The sequence below is a fragment of the Marmota flaviventris genome, chromosome 4, assembly GCF_047511675.1.
Source record: "Marmota flaviventris isolate mMarFla1 chromosome 4, mMarFla1.hap1, whole genome shotgun sequence".
Classification (NCBI taxonomy): Eukaryota; Metazoa; Chordata; class Mammalia; order Rodentia; family Sciuridae; genus Marmota; species Marmota flaviventris.
Window position 1 is genome coordinate 8945078 of NC_092501.1, and position 19079 is coordinate 8964156.

At 52.8% G+C, this 19079-nt stretch overlaps 1 protein-coding gene across 1 annotated transcript in view; it reads right to left on the reverse strand.

Moving 5' to 3' along the window:
- The window catches only part of Htra1 (HtrA serine peptidase 1), a 46465-nt gene extending 28020 nt beyond the window's left edge, over window positions 1–18445 (reverse strand). Inside the window, exon 1 of the mRNA XM_027930210.2 lies at window positions 17848–18445. Within this exon, the coding sequence (XP_027786011.1) occupies window positions 17848–18331 (484 nt within the window). The 5' untranslated portion in view covers window positions 18332–18445. The remainder of the gene's footprint in view (window positions 1–17847) is intronic.
- Between the last annotated feature and the right edge of the window lie 634 nt (window positions 18446–19079).

Sequence of the window (19079 nt, forward strand, 5' to 3'; positions counted from 1 at the left end):
TTGCACGTTCTCTGGGGAAACACGAGGCTGCATACCCCCTGGACACCTTGGGAACTAGCTCCAGCAGTTCAGTTTCAAATCGGATGGCACTACCTTCCTCTTTGCGATTCACCCCTTTGCAAAGTTGAGTGTCTGGTAGTTGCTGTGATAAAAGGAACAAAGCACATGAAACTCAATGTTGAACTGGAGACAGGGCTGGCAGGGCAATCCGAATTTGAGATTTGAAAGGTCATGTGGCACCTAACAGGTGCATAAATTCTATTCACGGGGACTTATAGTTCTTGAAAAATAAAGTGAAGTATTACTTTATTCTTTTTCAAATGTCTACCATGTTGTAAGGACACAAATACTTGGTAGGTTCTTTGGGGCCTAACTACTAGGTCAGCAGAACCCTTGGGTATTCCATTTGGTCTGAAAGTCATGAAAAAAATTACTGGGATGCTAAAGGTGCTATGAATTGTGCACATTTAGGAACCTCTGCCTGGTGTCTCTGGGCTCAGTGTTTCAGAGCAGAGGTGAGTGGAGAGTGAAGGTCGAGAGAGCTCCAGCTTAGCGCACCCCCCTTGCCCTGGGAAAGCAGAGTCATCATGCATCTTGGAGGGGAATAGTTAAGCTGCAGGTGGCAGAGGCCACAAGTCCCTTCCTCCATCACAGAGCAATTCCCTATCAGGGAAAGTAAAACTGGAGAATCATTTTGTTCGGGTTAAGTGAGATGTGTTTGCATATGCTGCAGTCACTTCTGGGTCTACTTAGATGACCCTGCCTGTCCTGGTACAGATGCAGCTTCTGGGGACACTGCTATCACCCACCACCAGCCCCGTGTTGCAGACCAGAAATGACGTGGGGGTCCAGAGGACTGTATGTGGGTAGTAGGGAAATACGCCGGAAGATAGACTGAATTACTCCTAGCAACATAAATAATAATGAATATAAAAATAACTGCTTCTTCTCTGTAGGAAATTTATGAAATCACTGTCACTTGAAAAGGTGATCAATGAGCCCACAGCCATAAAATAAAGGGGAAGGGGCTACCTGAAAAGTGCAGGTGTAGGGGCTGGGGTTGTAGCTCAGCAGTAGAGCACTGGCCTAGCACATGGGAGACCCTGGGTTCAATCCTCAGCACCACATAAAAGTAAATAAATAAAATAAAGGTATTGTGTCCAACTACACCTAAAAAAAAAAAAAAAAACTTTAAAAAAAAAAAAGAAGAAAAGTGCAGGTGTAAACTGGGCACAGTGGCCCATGCCTGTAATCCCCAAGGCTTGGGGGGCTGAGGCAGGGGGATCGTGAGTTCAAAGCCAGCCTCAGCAAAAGTGAAGCACTGAGCAACTCAGTGAGACCCTGTCTCTAAATAAAATACAGAATAGGGCTGGGGATGTGGCTCAGTGGTCAAGTGCCCCTGAATTCAATTCTTGGTACCAAAAAAAGTGCAGGGGTAGTCTGGCATGGTGGCACACACCTATAATCCAGCAACTTGGGAAGAGGACCACCAGTTCAAATGCCAGCCTTACCAACTTAGCAAAACTATCTCTAAATAAAATATGCAAAGCTCTGGAACCCCAGGCCAACCCTTGCACTACGACAGCCAGCAACTCTCCCAGCCCTGGCCCCTGGCCAGTCCAGCACTGGAACTAGCTCAGCTCTGTCCTCAGTGCAGTCCTTTGTCCCTTGTCCTTCTCCCTGCAAGCTGCCTGCCCTTTCCCAACCTGGCATGGCAACTGTGGCTCACAAACTCAGGAGCGTCCAGGGTGGGCAGGAAGGCCGAGCTGAACTCCAGCCCCCCCGCAGTCCCAGCAGGGTCAGCGAGGCTATGAAAAGTCACAAGCCCCCAGTGAAAGCCACTTTGGCTTCAGAGGCAGAACTAGCATCAAACTCCTCCTCTGCCCCTTGCACCTGGGGCACTTCAGGCAGCAGCTGTCCTTGTCCACACCTCCATCTCCCTTCCTGGAACATGGAACCCTGTGACATGTAGGGCAGGTGGGGGGCCTAAGTGACAGAATGCATATAAAACACTCATCTCATGGCCCACACTCAAGGTCATGGTCTCCGGGTTACCATGTCCTAGCTCTTAGCCCAGCACCGGCTCAATGCATTTCAACACCTCCAAGAACTCCTCTCATACTTCCAAAGCTTCTAAGCATCTCATTTCTCCCTGAGCCCCCCAGATGCCGTGCTCCATCCTAATCCCCTGCATTCACACTTATTCTCCTTCCTGCCTGGGACACTTCATTCTACCCCACTACAGCTAGTCAAATCCCACCCAACCTTCGATATTGGCAACAAAATCATACACCAGTAAGAGTAATATTAGTTATTTATTGAGCACTTACTATATGTCAAGCACAATGCTAGACACAGATGTGCTCTCTAATTTTTCCTGCAAGCCTGAGAGGTAGAACTTATGTCCAGTCTACAGAAAGATGGAAAAACAGAGTGTCAAAGAAGGAAAGCACCATGCTCAGAGCCTCAGCCCTGGCAAGTAGCAGAGGCCGGAGGCCAGCCCCATCCAAATGGAGCTCCCGAGCTGGAGCTTCCCATGCTCCATCACTGTGGGACGTGCTTTGCACTTCCAGCCCAAGAAATAAGGGCCAGGATGCACAACCTTCCTTTCCAGGGAGAACAATCCCACCATCCAATTTCTCAGCAGAGTTGATAAGTAGAGCTAATTTGGAAAACAGAACACAGTGTATTCGAGGGAAAAGAAATGAATCCCCCTTTATTCACAGGGAACAGCATGTTCCCAAAATTCAAATCAGTTGCAAGAACAGATTGATCAAATCCCTGGCATTTTAATGCACTGTCCTACATTCAGGACGGGCTACATAATTTGCAGAGCCCAGGGCAAAATGAAAATGAAATTTTTGTTCAAAAATTATTAGGGATCTCAAAACAGCAACCCCAGAGCATTAAGACAGGTGGGACCCTGCTGAACACGGGGCCCGTGTGACTGCGCAGGCCCATGTCCAGGAAGCCTGCCTGGCCTGCATTGCAAGTTCATTTCATTTAAAACCAAAATCCAGATAAAGTAACAAAAGGTGCTACACGCAGATCAGGAGCTACGGGAACTGTGGCCTCAGTCTGTGGAGCCCAGGTGCCCGTGGCCCTCTGCAGGGGCTGACACAGCACCCTGCTGTGTGGGAGGTGAAGCGGCCAACCTCAGCGACCTGCAATGCCGGACAGCCCGCGCCCAGCCAAGGACAGCTGCAGGAGTTTAGGCAGGCCCACCAGGTGGGGGACTCCTCAACTTTTAAATGAGGAGACTTAACTTGGTGACCTCTAAGGTCCCTTCCTGTTTTTAAATCACTTGTGATTTTTGACCTAATTTCTTCAACTTTGAACACCAGCACAGGCTTTCCAGACCTCAAACAAGGGCACAGCCCAGTTCCAACAACTGCCCGGATTCAGGGGACAGGAAAGATGTGAAGAAAACGACCAGTCAAAAATACAGCAGAATGGGCACGGGACTGCTCTTTAGGACGTGGGACAAGCTAAGGCACCGGGCAGGCCGGTGGTCGGTGAGGACGGCTGGACGTCTCCTTTCTTCTGCCACTTGGACCTGGCCAGAGACAAAAGCATGCAAGTTTTTTTTTTAATCCATCGTGCAGAGGTTGGAAATGAGGGCAACAGGAAGCGTTTGCACACTTGGAGGGCCAGGAAGCCACTCTGACCATCTGGGGACTAGGAGAGCCTGTGCTGCAGCCTCCACTGCTGGGGGCTCAAAGTTGCCCAGCTGCCCAGGAAAGTCTCCCCTGGCCTCCTTTAGTCACTGCTCTGGGTCTCCCTGGAAAGGAAACTGTAAACAAAGAAGGCAAACACAGCAGCCCCCAGTGGGCGTTGAGCAAACTGGGGTGGGTGGGGCCCATTCCTCACTGTCACGGCACCTTCCTGCAGCCCCGCCCCAGAGGTCCAGCCTCCTGCAGTGACACCCAGAATCTGCTGCCTGAGGCGTCCTCTCATTCCTGCGCAGTCTGAGGGCCACTCTCACATTCCTTTGGCCCTCCCATCAATCCCTAGCATTGCCAGAGGAAACCACAAAGACGCTACTAAGCAAATCCAGGCCCCAATCCACTGGGGACCCCCAGGAGGAAATGACACTCCTGGGACCCACGGACAAGTCTTCACCCACCTGCTCTACTCATAGTCCAGCACCTTTACAAGGGCCGGGACACAAGGGAGCAGCTGGGGGGATCCACAGGTCAGCTGACCCCCACCACTCCTCCTGCTTCCCAGCACCCCCTGAACCAAAGCCCACCACCACCAGCACGTCGGATAAGGGGGTGCACTAACAGAAACACAGCGACAGAGAGGTGGGAACAAGCAGGCTGCAGGCCCAGGGTAACCGACACCACGTGCCCAAACTGGCCTGTCACTGCGGGGGGGGGGGGGGGGGGGGGGAAGACAGGACCTGGAACACTGTCTTTACTCAACGCTGGGTCCCCCCTCAGGACTTTTCGTGTCAGGATGGAATTCGCCTCGTCTCTCTGGCTGAGCGTAGGCACCTGAGGGCCAATCAGCACAGCTGTCCCAGGAATGGGTGGCAAGCTGAGACAGGACCAGGAGACAGGCGGTTAACTACTGTGCTGCCTGCAGCTGGGGTGGGGTGCTGGGTGCATCCAGGGAGGGAAAGGGGGATGAGTCTTCCCCTAAAAAATGCTCCCTTTGAGAGGTTTCTTGCTGAATCTGAGAATGGCCTGAGAAGCACAAGGGGGGAAGAAGCCGGATGAGCAGGGAGGGAGATGGGCAGGGAGCGGAGCAGGACTGCTTCTCCTCCTCCTCCTCCATCAGGGCTGGCCACCTTCTCCCTGCAGGTCCAGGGGACATCTATCTGAATCAGTCGCGAAGCGCAAGGGGATGGATGGGGCCTCCTGCTTGCGAGAGAGTTTGCCTGGGGAAGGAAAAGCAGAACCCAGCGAGTGCCAGAGATGCCCCACAAGACCGCTGGCTGCATGTGTTCGGTTTGGGTGGCTGCGCTCTGTCTACGCCACTCCATTAAATTCCAAGGAAACTCGTCAGCAGCAGCCAGAGTCGGGCTCAGGGCTGGTCTGAGGCGTGGAGACGCTGAAGCAGAAGTGACACCTTGCACATTCCAGAAAACCAGACCCCCATCCTAATCAGTGCTGGGGCTGTAGATTCCAGGGCAAGGGGCCCCCCGGGGCACAGAGGAGCCCAGGCAGAGTGGTCTCCTGGAGCCCTGTGGAGATTGTGCCCAGGAAGGACACAGGCATCACCAAGCTGTGGCCGCAGTGGCCAGCTGAGGTCTAAAATCAACCTGAAAAGCCCAGGCACCAGCATCATCATCCCCAAGTCGAAGGAAGAATGCAACAGAAAGACATGCCCCCCCCCCCCCCGCGTCCCTTTGGTGTCCTGTCAATCTTCCCACAGCCAATGGCCCTTAGAACCGCTCTTGCTAAAATGCAGTGAATTCACAAGTAGTAACAGTTATTTTTCCTAAGATTAAAAATTGAATAATGGGCAGAGACCCGCCCTGTCCTTTGCATAGAAAGAAACAGAACTCATGTGACCTCTTTCTTTCCTTTTAATGAATAAAGGAGGAAGAGGGGTGGAGCGGGAGCCTGGCCTCCGTCTCCAGCCCACACTGGCACTCCAAGAGCTGGCGGCACCTCTCTTTCCGGTGCAGTCTCCCAGGCGGCTCCGAGGGGGAAGGCTCACCCGACAGCAGACCTCAGGCCGCGCTGCCCGGGGTGGTGCGCTGAGCAGGGCCTGTTTACAGGGCCTGGGCCAAGGCTGCGGTCGATGGCGGCAGGTGAAGGGAAGCAGAAGGATCACCCAAACAAGTCTAGGACAGTCTCCCTCAAATAGGCGCATCAGGAACCAGCTTTGGGGGCACCTGGCCAGCTGGCTGCGAGCCCCTAACTATGCTGTGACTCACAAGCTCAGCCCAGTTCTGCAGCTTTGGCTTTACTGGGAAAGGGTGCCTTTTCCAGAACGTGTCTCTGCTCAAAGGTGCCTGCCATTGAAAAGTTGCTTCTCAGTTTCAGCAGCAAGGAGAAAAAAATTGTGACAGTAACCCTTGCTTGCAGCCTGTGTAGAATGCTTGGCTTCGGTCCAGATCCTTGCCTTTGACTGACTTTTCTGGCCTCTTTTATGTACTAGAAGAAAGTTTCCAATCATGTTCCACAGCACACTTCTTTTCAGCAGTGTGTGAAGGCCCCACATGATGCATCTATTATCTTTGGGGAAACAGCTGACTGCTCAGTCTACAACGCCATCAACAGTTCCTCTGATAAGCATCTGGCTCCCGTCCTGACCTTCACAGATTTCTCCACTGGCCTCTCTTCCTGCCATGACTCCTGGGGTTGTTTTGTCTGGGGCTGCCCAGGCACTGCAGGCCGAGGAGGCCTGGGGGCAGAGGGAGGGTCAGGCTAGCCCCAGGGGAGAGGTGATGGAGAGCAAGCCTCGGCCTCCAGGAAGAGGCCGAGCAGTACCCAAGGCCCACTGCCCATGAGCTGCCCAAGGAGGCTCATGAGGGGACCGTAGAAGCCTCAGCAGACACCAGAAGGAAATTCCGCCTCAAGCAAGGAGTGAAGAGTGGACCTGGGACCCAAGACAAGCCACTTCCCTGCTCTGGGCCTCAGTTACCTTGTCTGTCAGATGAGGGGGAAGGCCAGACCACTTCCCACATCCTTTCCAGAGCCAAGAAAAGCATATGAGCTAATGAATCCCAAAACGGCACTTCCTCATGTTTTCGCTCTCCCAATACAAGGTTCCCGCCCGCACAGAATGCCCTGATACTCAATGGCCGTCCTGGCCGGGCTCCGCTTTCTTCTGACAGGACCCGTCGGCCCTGCCTCAGCAGTTTAGGCGTCCAGGGCTGGTGTCAGGCTCCACAGCAGGGGGACGGCCCTCCTAAAGCCACACAGTGAGCCTTGAAAACAGGCTCAGTGACAGGAGCCAGTCCCAGAGGACCAGCCGCTAAATGAGGCCAATTATAGGAAACATCTAGAAAACACAAACTCAGAGACAGGAGGTTGGCTAGGGCCAGGCAGAAGGGAAGAATGTCTTATTTATTTGGTTGTTTGTTTGTTTATTTAGTGTGTTTGTGGTACCAGGGATTGAACCCAGAGGTGTTTTACCACTGAGTCACATCCCCAGTCCTTTTTCTTATTTTAAGACGCTTAGGGTCTCGCTAAGTTGCTGAGGCTGGCTTCGAGCTTGCGATCCTCCTGCCTCAGCCTCCAAAGTCTGGGATTAGAGGTGCACATCAACACAACCGGTGAATTATATCTCAATGAAGTTATTATGAAATTAATGTTCCTTTTGTTTTACTTTCTTAGTGTGACTACTAGAAAATTGAGTTTCTTATGTGTGGCTCACATTCTACTTCTAAGTGTAAAAACATTTGAATGGGGCTGGGGATACAGTTCAGTTGGTAGAGTACCTGCCTTGCATGTGCAAGGACCTGGGTTCAATCTCCAGCACCACAAAACAAACAAACAAGCAAATATTTGAATGAACATATTCTTCAAAATAAACAAAACCGTCTGGCCTCCTCCTGCATCCTGGAGATGCCCTGCTAGAGTCCCTGAGCTGGGCATCCAAGAAATCCAGCTCTGACATGTCCTGCCTCATGACCTTGGGCCTACATCTCCCCTACTGAGCCCAGGCACACTGGACCTGACAGCCACACAAACCCTCCTGGGTCAGACAGTCTGTGATCACAATTCTCCCTAAACCCAGGTAAAAATGAATGTCCAAAGTGCTCATTCTGCCCAAACATCGCTTATCCCTTACAGAAGATGAACCTCAAAATAAAGGTAACTTTGAAGACCAAGAAAGTAACTAACAGAATGGCTGGTTTGGACCATCATTTTCCATCTATCCCAGAGGATTTCCCTCAAGGATTTTTCTTATTGACCTTCAGTGACTTAAGAGGTTGAAATTCTATAACTGATGGCAACAAATATTGCCACAACCTTCTGGAAAATAATTTGGCAATTCACAAGTAACCTCCTTCCATCCAGTTACTGCACTTCTCGGTGTCCATCCTAAGAGAACGACCCAAGAAACTTAAGTAGCCATGAACATGACCATGCATGCCTCTGCACTGTTGCCCTGGCCCAAAGGGACATCAGCAGGATTGCTACCCAAACAGTGGCAAAGCTTGGGACAGAAATGAGGATGCTGCTGGAACCCTGGTGGTGGAAAATTCACGAATCTTTTCCCTTCTTTTATCTTTGATGTGTTTAGATGATATTTCTAACTTTTAAAAAACGGACACAGTACAACATGCTGTCAGGTGCATGAACGCACTTCCCAGGATGGCTCAACAATGTGGGGAAAACAAACTAAAAAGAGCCTTTATGCTAAGGGGAAAAACCTGGCAGATTTATCCCAAAAGAAACCTAACCAACCACAGGCTAAAAGCACTGAAGCCGGGCTGGGGATGTGGCTCAAGCGGTAGCGCGCTCGCCTGGCATGCGTGCGGCCCAGGTTCCATCCTCAGCACCACATACAAACAAAGATGTTGTATACACCAAAAACTGAAAAATCAATATTGAAATTCTCTCTCTCTCTCTCTCTCTTTAAAAAAAAAAAAAAGCACTGAAGCCTCACCTCGGCCGATTCACCATGTGTCCACCATGATATTTCTGTGGGTTGTTTTGCCTGCAGCAAGAGCACTATAATTACCACCCCAGCCTTCACGGTGCTTCCAACCCCCCAGGGGAGAAGCCAGTCATAGAACTGCTTTGCATTCATCTTCCAACCCGAGAGAACAAAAAAGTTATTTGGGGGGGGAAAAAGCTATCCTCAGCACCATCTTGAAAAGGGAGAGTAGGTGAAGATTCCCGCTGTCCATCACGCCTTGGGGAGCGTCCTCTCCCAAACATCCACTGCTCCCGCAGGAGGAGGCAGCTGGGAGGGGCTGTGGGAGGGGCTTCGGGTCAGGTGCCCCAGGCGCCCAGAATGAGCTGTGCCTCTCGTTCCCACTGGGTGCCTCAGTTTCCCATCTGTGAAGTGAGTTTGGGCTGTAGGACCTGCAAGACTGTCTACGCTCCAATTTTAGGTACATCTGCCCTACAAGGCAGGTGGTGGCTTTGGCTAGCTACCACATCGGTGCAGGGAAGGCAGCATCCTCGTCCACAAGGTCCAAGAAAGCAGGAAAACGAGGAGTTGATATGGCTAGAGACGTGGGAAGTGAGAGCTGGTGATGTTTTTTCAGAGGATGTGGAGGGGTTGGTTCTGTGGTGGCCAGCGATGACTGTTCCAAGGGGACAGACTGCAGATGCTTAGGGAGAGCAAAACCTCAGTGCACCGGGACCCTCGGGGTTGTCTCAAGTCTCCACCCTCCCTCCCGCATCTCCCGGACAATTACCTGGGTTTTCCTGCTGAGTTTTGGCCAAGGGGAGCTGAACCATATTGAGCTGTACTTTTCAGAGCCAAAAATCTCAGACTGGTGGAGAAATGTCCGGCTAGGATCGGAGGCATGTCAGCTCAGGCCATTTCCTGACCAGCAAATGTTAAACAGAAACTTGGCCTGAAGCTGGGAGTGGTGGCACACAACTGTAATCCCAAGAACCCAGGAGGATCACAAATCCAAGGCCAGCCTGGGCAACTTAGCAAGACCCTGTCTCAAAATAAAAAGGACTGAGAATGTAGCTCAGTGGCGGAGTACTACTGGGTTCAATACCAGTACCACAAAAACAGAAAAAGAAGAAACTCAGCCTGAAAGGACACTATGCAGACACAACCTCATGATGGGGAACGTGCCCTCTGTGACGCTGGCTCAAGACACTTACGTGCTCCGTACAATGACTGGGATGCTGTGTTTTGGAACAAAATGTTTTAGTATTTTGCCCTTGGAGATGATGGTAGTGAACTCTGCCTTTGACCTTCCTGAGCTACCACATCTCAGTAGGACAAGAGAACACGCCTGCTACACTCTGAGCGTGTCCCCAAGGGTTGGTGTGTTGTAAGCCTGGGCCACAGGGTGGCGATGTTGGGAGGTCGTGTGGAACCCTTAAGTGGCAAGGCCTAGTGGGATACGACTGGATGATCGGGGTGCTGCCCTGGGATCCTGGTCAGCTCTTGCAAGAGGCTTGTTATAAAAAAGCAGGCCTTGGCCCCTCCTGGTGTGTGTGTATGTGTGTGTGTGGTCATGTGACCTCTTCCTTTTATATGCACTCCTACCATTATGCCACCACCCACCATGAGTTCTTCACCAAAGCCAAGCATACTCTGGCTGGCACCATGCCCTTGAACCTTGGGAACTGTGAGCTAAATAAACATCTTTTCTTTTTAAAGTACTCAACCTCAGATATTTCATGATAGTAACAGAAAACTGACTACGACAGTGCCCAAAGGACACCTATGCCTGGACACCTAAGAAGCATATCATTTTCCATCCTTCCAGCTCCATTCTTGGTCCTGGTTCTACCTGGAGTCCTGGAAGAGTCTAGCCAACTAGAAGTCCTACTCCCTTGGACCTTCAATGCTTCAGTTCTCCCAGTTGACAAAGCCCTTCATACCTGTTACCTCATCTGATGCTGCTCTTGTCTCCTGGGCAGCACCACGGTCCCTGTGTAATAAATGAGGCAACTGAGGCTGAAGGGAGTTAGCAACTTGTCCAAAAGGTCCATGCCAGGCCACATCCAGGTTTCCTAAGGCTGGTAGTCCATAAAGGACAGCAGTTCAGTGTTTCAGACTACTCAGGAGACCTCAATGTCCTTCTTGGGCAGGCAGAAAAATCAGTGAGAATCCAGTCCATCTGAACAGCACGATCATTCCCCTACATCTACACAATGGCCAGTGGACACCTGTCCTCCATCTAGCAGGGAGCAGTCACCAAGACTGAGCACTCCGACAAGCTTAAAGGAAGAGAAATCATGTAAAGAAGTACGTTCTCGGACCACGGCAGAATTAAAGTAGAAATGAATAACAGAATTCATGATAGAAAACTACCCAGAGGTGAATCAATACTTCCAAGCAACACTGAGGCAAAGAAGTCTCAGGGACAGTTCCCAAGTGAGAGGACTTGGGGTCAAACCCCGGCTCTGCCTCCCTCCACCTACTGGCTGAGTTAGGTGAACCTCCCAGAGCTTCATCCACCCTGGGGCTGGGTAGCCCAGATGGCACCTCTCCCTCCCTGGGCAGCAGGCAAGATCTGGAACCTAATGGTCAGTGTCCAGCTCAAGAAAGCACACGGAGATGACAGCTCTTTGGGTCACTGTCCTGCATGGTGGCACCTCCCCCATCCAGCCTGTCCTGGGAATGTAGCACTCCCTTCCCCACGTAGCACCTTCCACGCCAGGGAAAAGCAGAGTGACCGCAGAGCCTTCCGTGGCCCACATCCGGTGGGCAGCCATCTGCCTGGCAAGCCCAAGTGGCAGAACTCTGTGTCTGTCCCAGTGCAGTGACTGCCACTTACAATGCTGGCACCAGAGAGAGTTCATCTCAATCACAGGGTGTGAGATGATGCGAGTGTTGGACAAGTGGGCAAAGTCTTGCCCCGCTGGTGTGCAGGGGAGGAGAACATGGCTCCTCGTGCAGGCAGGCCTACCAGCTCCTCTGGCTATTGCACAACTACTGAAAAAGATGCTCCTTAAACTTAAACTATTGCACAAGGCTCTGACTCATTAAGACGAGGTTATTCAAATTTGGAAATGATCAGAAATTCCAGCCACAATCCTATGCCCTCGGAGACATTCATGTGCAGGGAGACGCGGTTCTCCCACGCGGAGGCACCAGCTACAGCCCTTCCAGGCTGTGGAGGGCAGTGCTTATGAAATGTGCTTACATGACAATTTGTCCTAGGAATTTAAAATTGTAGGGTACTCATGGGCTCCCGGCCCAACTTTTCCTTAAGTTGTGACAAATTTTTCCCTGTAAGGAATTCCCAGAGCACGGGAAACCAAGCCACATGTTGTCCCAGAAGACCCCAGGGCTTCTCCAAACTGCCATCCCCAGGAGTTAACAAACTCCAGAAAGGGTTAACAAGATGACATCTGTAAAACCCCAGGTGTCCCAGACACTGGGCTCTTAATTCAAGGGAAGCCACATACTTCTTGGATCTCCATCAGAGTACGACAGACTGGAATCTGACTCGCTCTGCCCGGAGACCTTCCTGAGGTATGAACTGGTAATTCCAGGCCAGCCTCCAGGACACCTGTCCCGGCTCCCCTTCTCGATGAAGCCTTCCTAACCAGCCTACCCACTCACCCTGGGGAGAAGAGACGTTCTCCCACTTCTGCCCTGGGCTGGCTGCCCTGGCAGTCCTGGGTGTCGGTCACAGTGGTTGTTACAGCTCATACAGCTGATGGAGCTCTAGAAAAGCACCAGGCACAAAGCACTTCACGAAGCGCGCACAGGCTCACTGGATTTCTGTTAGTGCTGATGAGTGTTTTACAGTTGACATCCAAGAAGTCACACATCCTCCAAGTGGCGACCGGACTCCCAAAGCCCAGCCCTCAAGCTGGGCACCACACAACCTGTGATGAGCACCATGAGAACAGGGGACACTGGGTCTTACCCTCACTCCCTCTACTGGGTACATTTCAATGCACAGTAGTTATTCAACAGATGTTCTGAAAGAATTTAGAAATGGACCTCACGTCACTGAGCCTGAAAGGTGAACCCATCCATCAGTGACAGACAGGCCTCTTCCTTGCCACTTCTTTCTGTCCTGAGGCATGTTGTCCTGGCTAATGTCCTCCTGTGGTTTTAAGCACACATCACTGAGCAGGGCTGAATCACACCAACTTCCCCACCACTTCCGGGAGTCTTTTGAACAAGTACTCAGAATGGCTACAGGTCTTAACTTCTCCGTTGATGGCATTTTTCTCTTTTCTCTTTAAGTGGCAGAGAAGGTGGAAAAAGACAAGCCATGCTGGCTCAGTAGGAGACTCACTCCAGAGGACCAGAGGCAGTCCAGCCTCAGGCCCCAGGGAAGGACACCAGGCCCCAGAGCCTCGGGTTCTTGGGGGTAGACATGTGACCCACAGTCTCCCAGGGACTTCCAGCAGCCAGCACAGAACCAAAGTTCAGGACAACCAGGCTCTAGATGGGTCACATCCATTCAGTGCCAACCTTGGCTTTGACAGTTGCAATTTTCAAAAACAGAGTAACTCTTTGGGCAACTCACTCAGCCTTCAAAATAGAAAGGCTGGGGCTCCAATCTCCTCTGAGACTGATTTTCTTACAAGAAGCACAGGCCATTCTAACTAGAAGGGACCTCAGAGATCAGCTGGTCCAGTCCTCTCCTTGCTGAAAGCTCAGAAGGAGGAGCTGGTCATCGGTCAGGTAACCGCCCACAGAGGCCAGGGCCAGGTGTCAGCCCTCCGGCCCTGCCATCCCAGCTGGTCTTCCAAGGAACCTCAACCCCTGCCAAGCTTGATTTCTCCTTCTCATTAAGCTTAACCAGAGCTATTTATTCACGAGAAATATAAGCTCATGGAAAGTCTGATTTCTGAATCCAAGGCACAAAACTTGTCCAGGATCACAAAACTCCAAACCTACTCAATCCAGCCCCGCTGTGCTGAGGCTGTCTGGCCACCGTGAGCTCATGGTCCGGCCATAATCACCTACAGACTGCAGTTATTTTAAGCTCCATTGCAACTATTTACAGCTCTCCTGGACAGAATGAAGTAAATCAAATGCTTGGCTTTTGATCCTGTTAGCTTACTAATTTTATGAACGCTTAATAGTTTTTAACTCTTTCGTAAAACCATCAGAGCAATAAAAGTAGATAAGCAACCACAGTGAGCAAAGTCTTTTATATTAAAATTTCCAAGTTTCAAAGGACTGAAACCTGGAAACTCAAAGTTTTCTACCAACCCTGCCCTAAAATGAAGCCTTGACCCTTGCATGCTTATTTCTTAAAAATGTGTTTGAAGTGCAGATAGTGGAAATGACCCTCTAGCAGATGCTGCACTTGTGGTGATGGAGGCTGGTACCTCCCCGACTGTGTCAAGCCTAAGCCTCCAGGGGCAGGGGCTTTGTTTTATTCCTCGATGTCTCCCCCACGTTCAGCAAAGTGCCTGGTCCTCAAATAACAATGATTAAGGTTCAAGGAACCCATAAAAGAACCACTTAAATAGAGTCTACAAATGGTGCGAGCCTTGAAGAAATAAAGCAACTGTCTATTCTGTGACCCCCATCTTCAGAGGCTCTGGGGAGAGTCCAGGACCCAGCAACCCCTGAGAACCTCCAGTGCAGGGGTCCCCTGGGCATCCTCCTCCTGCCTGAGGCTCGGAGACTCTAGGCTCATCGGGGCCACCATTGGGGATAAGGTGGGCTTGTCTGGACTGTGTACTAAGAGGAGAAATGAACTGGGCTTCTACAGTCTGGGGAGTCTTTTTCGGAGCGCCTTCCTGGCTTCTCGTCCACTTAGCAGAGACATGCAGTGCCACACAGTCCTGGCTCATCTTTTGGAATCTCCAGGGATCCAGAAGGGCCTTTTTCTCTCAAGAGCAGCTTGGGGCCTGGGACTCTAGTTTGGAAATGATTTAACTCCAGCCCCTTCTAGTTTGCTTCTCCTTGGCAGGGCTACAAGGATGGCAACTGAAGAAAACCTTGTCCTCAAAATCCTGCGCCTGCAGAGGGAGAGCTGGGATCTGTCCTGCTTAAGGCCACAGCCATCTGGAACACTGTTTATCTCAGCTCTTAGCTGTGGCTTAGCTGCAGTTGGCTTATAATCGCTGCTGCTCGGTCGACAGCACAGAGTGGGGGTTATGAACAGAGCTCTGGAACCAGATGCATGGGTCCAAGTGCAAGAAAAGGCACTGCTATATGATTGTCACCCAGCTGTGACAGGGGAGAGTATAGCAAAACCATTGTTAGGAGGATGAAGAGTCGATAAATAAATGCCCAGAGCAAAAGAAGCACGAGGTGTACATGAGCCCTTATTATTATTATCCTATTCTTAATTGCAGTTCTATCTTTTCCCCGTAGTTTCCTGACCACCATAGCACATGACAAATGCCTGTTCTCTGCTATAACTATAGTTTTCCAAGGAGACCTGCCAGCAGCGATGAGCTCTGAAATTGATGGTTTGCCTTCATTTCCAATTCCATAATTAGAGATGTTCTCTGAGGTCTTCATTAAATAATTCACAGACAAAAGTGCTTTATTTTGAATGGTGACACTTCCTCCACCCAAAGGGCCACCATGACTCCAATGGATGGCTCCCCTGCCCAAAGACCTCTCCTCTGACAGCATCCCCCTCTCTTCCCCCACACACTGCCCAGACAAACCCTCCTTTGAATTCCTGTGATCCTGGACCACCCTTACGGCAGAGTGCTCCCCACCCTGCCCCATCTTCTACCCAAACAGCACCTCTCTAAAGGCCTCTGTGTCCACCCATCTAAAGCTGCACTCCGGCAACCCTTGCACCAGAACAGGCGGCCAACTCTCCTCATTCACTATGATGTCAACTGACCTACCCTGGGCACCAGATGCAGAGAGCTGGAGCGCGGCTTGGGCTGATCAAAGGTCATTGGCACCCAGGCTCCCGTCCTGGAAATAACTCTGGGAAGTTAGGGCAGAGTGTCAGATGGGGAGCAAGGGGCAGAGCAAAGCAACGCCTTCCACTAGCAATAGGATGGCTACGAGTCTCCAGCACCTCCTATTTACGCACTCATTCATTCATCCATCCACTCATTCATCCACCCACGTATCGATTGGGTGCTTTCTATGTGCCAGGCAGACAGACACACAAACAGTGTCGGACATGTTACAAACTCAATAAATATTTGCAAAAGTAGGAGGGATGGATGAGGCCAGTGTTGCACCCCTTCTGTCTCCCTCCAAGCTCATTCTTCTGTGTCTGTTCCCACCTAGTGCACTGGAGAACCACTGGTAGACAGAGGGCCAATGAGGGACCTGTTTCTCTCCAGAGGCAACTCAACCAAACAAGTATTTGGACTCTGCCAACTCCAGAGCTCGTTAAGTGACCCGGCTTCAGTGGCAATAAATTAGGCTGTTCACATGGTGAAAGTAACTGAGGACCCCGTGCAGCCAGACTACAAACAGTAACGGCTGCCTTGTTTTGACCAAAATACGCTTTCCTGATGTTGTCACTACACACTCAGGTTCTGGCAGGAGCCCAAACTCCTCACCCTCTGGTATTCTCACTCCTCCACTAGGCTAGTCCCCCGCCAGGCTTTCTCTGAGCTGCCAAGAACGTCATTGTACGTGACACGGTCCCTCTTCCTCCTTCCTGGGACTCTGAACACCCAGCCCGGATCATTCCTGGCCCTTCCCAAATGCCCACAACCCCGATCCATTCCCCACTTCCCAAACAAAACTATGGCTCTGCTCAGGCTGCTCCACACCCCAGATGTAGGGTGCACCCCCTGGATCCCTTCCTCTTAGAAAGCCCCTCTCCCAGGACTTTGATGTTGGGCCCTAGGGCTGGCTCTGAATAAGGCTATCTGGGTTCAGATTTCAGCTGAGTGCCCTTGGACAATGATTCAACCTCAGCTTCACTTGTGTAAAACAGGAAGGGGAGGCAGAAGCTTCCTCCGGAGAGGCTATCAAGACTGAAAGCGTCTGGGGCGACGCACCTGGCAATGGACTTGCACTCCGAAGGTGAACCTTCTCCACGCCCCTCCCTGGCCCTCAGATCATTTGTCTCTGAAATAATTCTCCTCTCCTTAAAGAAGTTCAGTTTCCTGAGGGCTGAGGTTGGGCTCTGTGCTCCCGTGTCAGTGGATGCACATCCTCCGGCCACTCCCTGTACCACTCTGGCACCCTCCTCTCCATGTGAGCCAAGCTGTGCCAGGTGGTCATGCTCCTATAAAGAACAGTCTAGACCCTCAGTCCTGCACGCTCCCATCCCTCTCTCCACATGCATACACTGAGAAGGTGACACCAGGTCTGGGCAGCAACCGGGTGGCTGTGGCCAAGTGCACTGCCAAGCCCAGCTGGCTGGTCCCCACACCACTAGACTGGCTGGGGCTGAACTCTGTATTGTTTTTCCACATGGCATCTCTTCATGGAGACACAGCATCTCTCCCTAAAGTTAGGACAGGCATTTCTCCACTGTCCTCCCTGCCCCCACCCCTCCCCACACACACACACCTTCTGGGTCAGAAGGGGTCTGGATACAGACAAGCTGAATGAGGGAGAGCTGGTCATTTTCCTCCTCATCCCTAGCCCATCCTGCCTCTGGCTCTGCAGATTTCTGATCCAGCGCTGGAGTTTAGTTTATTCAAAAGAAGCTGCTTTCACTTTTTTTTTTTTTTTTTTTTTTTTTTTCCTGCTCAAAACAAGCGAGACAGGCAGCGACAGTGCTGAAACGTCAGTGGTCCTAACACAGTCCTTCCCGGGGGAGACCATCTGGGGAAACTACGGGCAACGGCAACGCTGTTTCTTTCCCAAAAAAGTTAAACTTTTCACTGAGAGGAGCCATGGAAAAAAATGCTGCATGGGTAATTTCAAAGCTAGGAGGGGAGCAGAGAATAGAAGGAGGGAAGCAACAGAAGTAAGTTCTTGTGGTCCCAAAGCCGCTCAGTCCTCAACTTTCCCCTCCTTATGTTTACATTCCTGTATTATTTCCAGAGTCCCGGGTGCTGTGGTTCCGCGCAGAGCATCCAGCGGCAGGCCACAGGGCGGGATGCCTTGTCACCCTGGCCCGGGGCTGCCGGGCAGAGCGCGCCGAGAACACGCCAGGCGCCGACCAACCCCGGGCTGGGCGCAGCGCTCGCTTCCGAGGGAGCCCGTGGAATGCTGCCATCCCAGAGCCCTACCCACCTCTCCTGGCGAGCGGACGCCCTGAAACACCCTACAACGCTCCGTTGCCCCTCGGCTGGCCCATTTGCCCCGCGGGGAAGGCCAGGGTGGAATGGAGGGTCAGGGAAGCTGCCCGGTAGCGCAGGGCGGGAGGGGTACCTTGTCCGCAGGCGCCGCGCTGTAGGACGATGACCGGCGGCTGGTGCAGCCTCTCGGAGCGACGGCTGGCAGCGCGCAGCTGGCACAGGTTGGCGTAGGTATTGGCGTCGCTGCCGCACACCGGCTCGCTGCTGGCACACACACAGAGCCCGGCCTGCGACCGCCGGCGCACGGTGGCCGAGGCGGGCACCCCGAAGGATACCACACACTGCAGCCCCTCGCCGCAAGGGCCCTCCTGCAAGCCGCACGCGGCGCCCTCGGGGGCGCCACACACCTCGCAGCAGCCGCACGCGTCTCGGACACGACCACCTTCGCAGTTGTCGGGCGGCGGGGCGCAGCGCGCGAGCTCGCAGCGCTCGGGACAGCCAGCAGCTGGCCCGGTGGCAGCAGGCGCAGAGCGGCCGGCCCGGGGCGGCAGCGCCGAGGCAGGCGCGGCCAGCAGCAGCAGCAGCAGCGGGAGGAGCACGGCGCGCAAGGACTGCATGGCGGATCCGACGGCGGCGGGCTGGACCAGGGCCGGAGAGGAGCGCCGGAGAGAGCGCGGGAGGGCCTCGGAGGCAGCGGGTGCGAGTGCGCGTGGCCGCTCGGCCCAGCCTATTGGCCTCCCGGCGGTGACGAGCCGCCTTAGGGATGGGCTCGGCGCCCGGGAGGGGGGGTTGGCCGCAGGGAGGGCGGGCAGCTGGCCCGGGACCGCCCACGTCGGGGAAAGGGCGGGCGCGCCCGGACAGGGCGGGTCGGGGCGGCGCGCGATCCTCCCGCCCGCGGGGCTCAGTTTCCCCTTCTACGCGCCCCTGTGTTCTCCTTCCGCGGGTTTTCGCCGCGATTCGCGATCTTAAAACCAAACCAAAACGACAGGCTGTCGAACCTGCCTGGGCCCCGCGCACGGGCACCGGGAAAAGTTCCCGCAGGTCTCCCGGCTGCGGAGCCGCCCCGGCATCGCCGGCAGAGCTGATTTCGAGTGGGAGGAGCCCCTGCACAGACCCGGAAAGTGGCCGAGCCACCCGGGGTCACTCACTGAAGCTGACCCCTGTACCCCGCACGCAAGTCAGTGACCGCGGACCCATGCAGCCGTACTGGGGCGGCGTCCGCGGGGCTGGCGGGAAGCCAGCGCCCAGACCTATGGTTAGGAGAAAAAAGGCAAAGAGCAGAAATACGCTAGGATGTAATGCTTGCATCGGGTTCTTTTTTAAAGTTGATATCGCTGGTGGGCGGGCTAGTACACGGGAGCACCT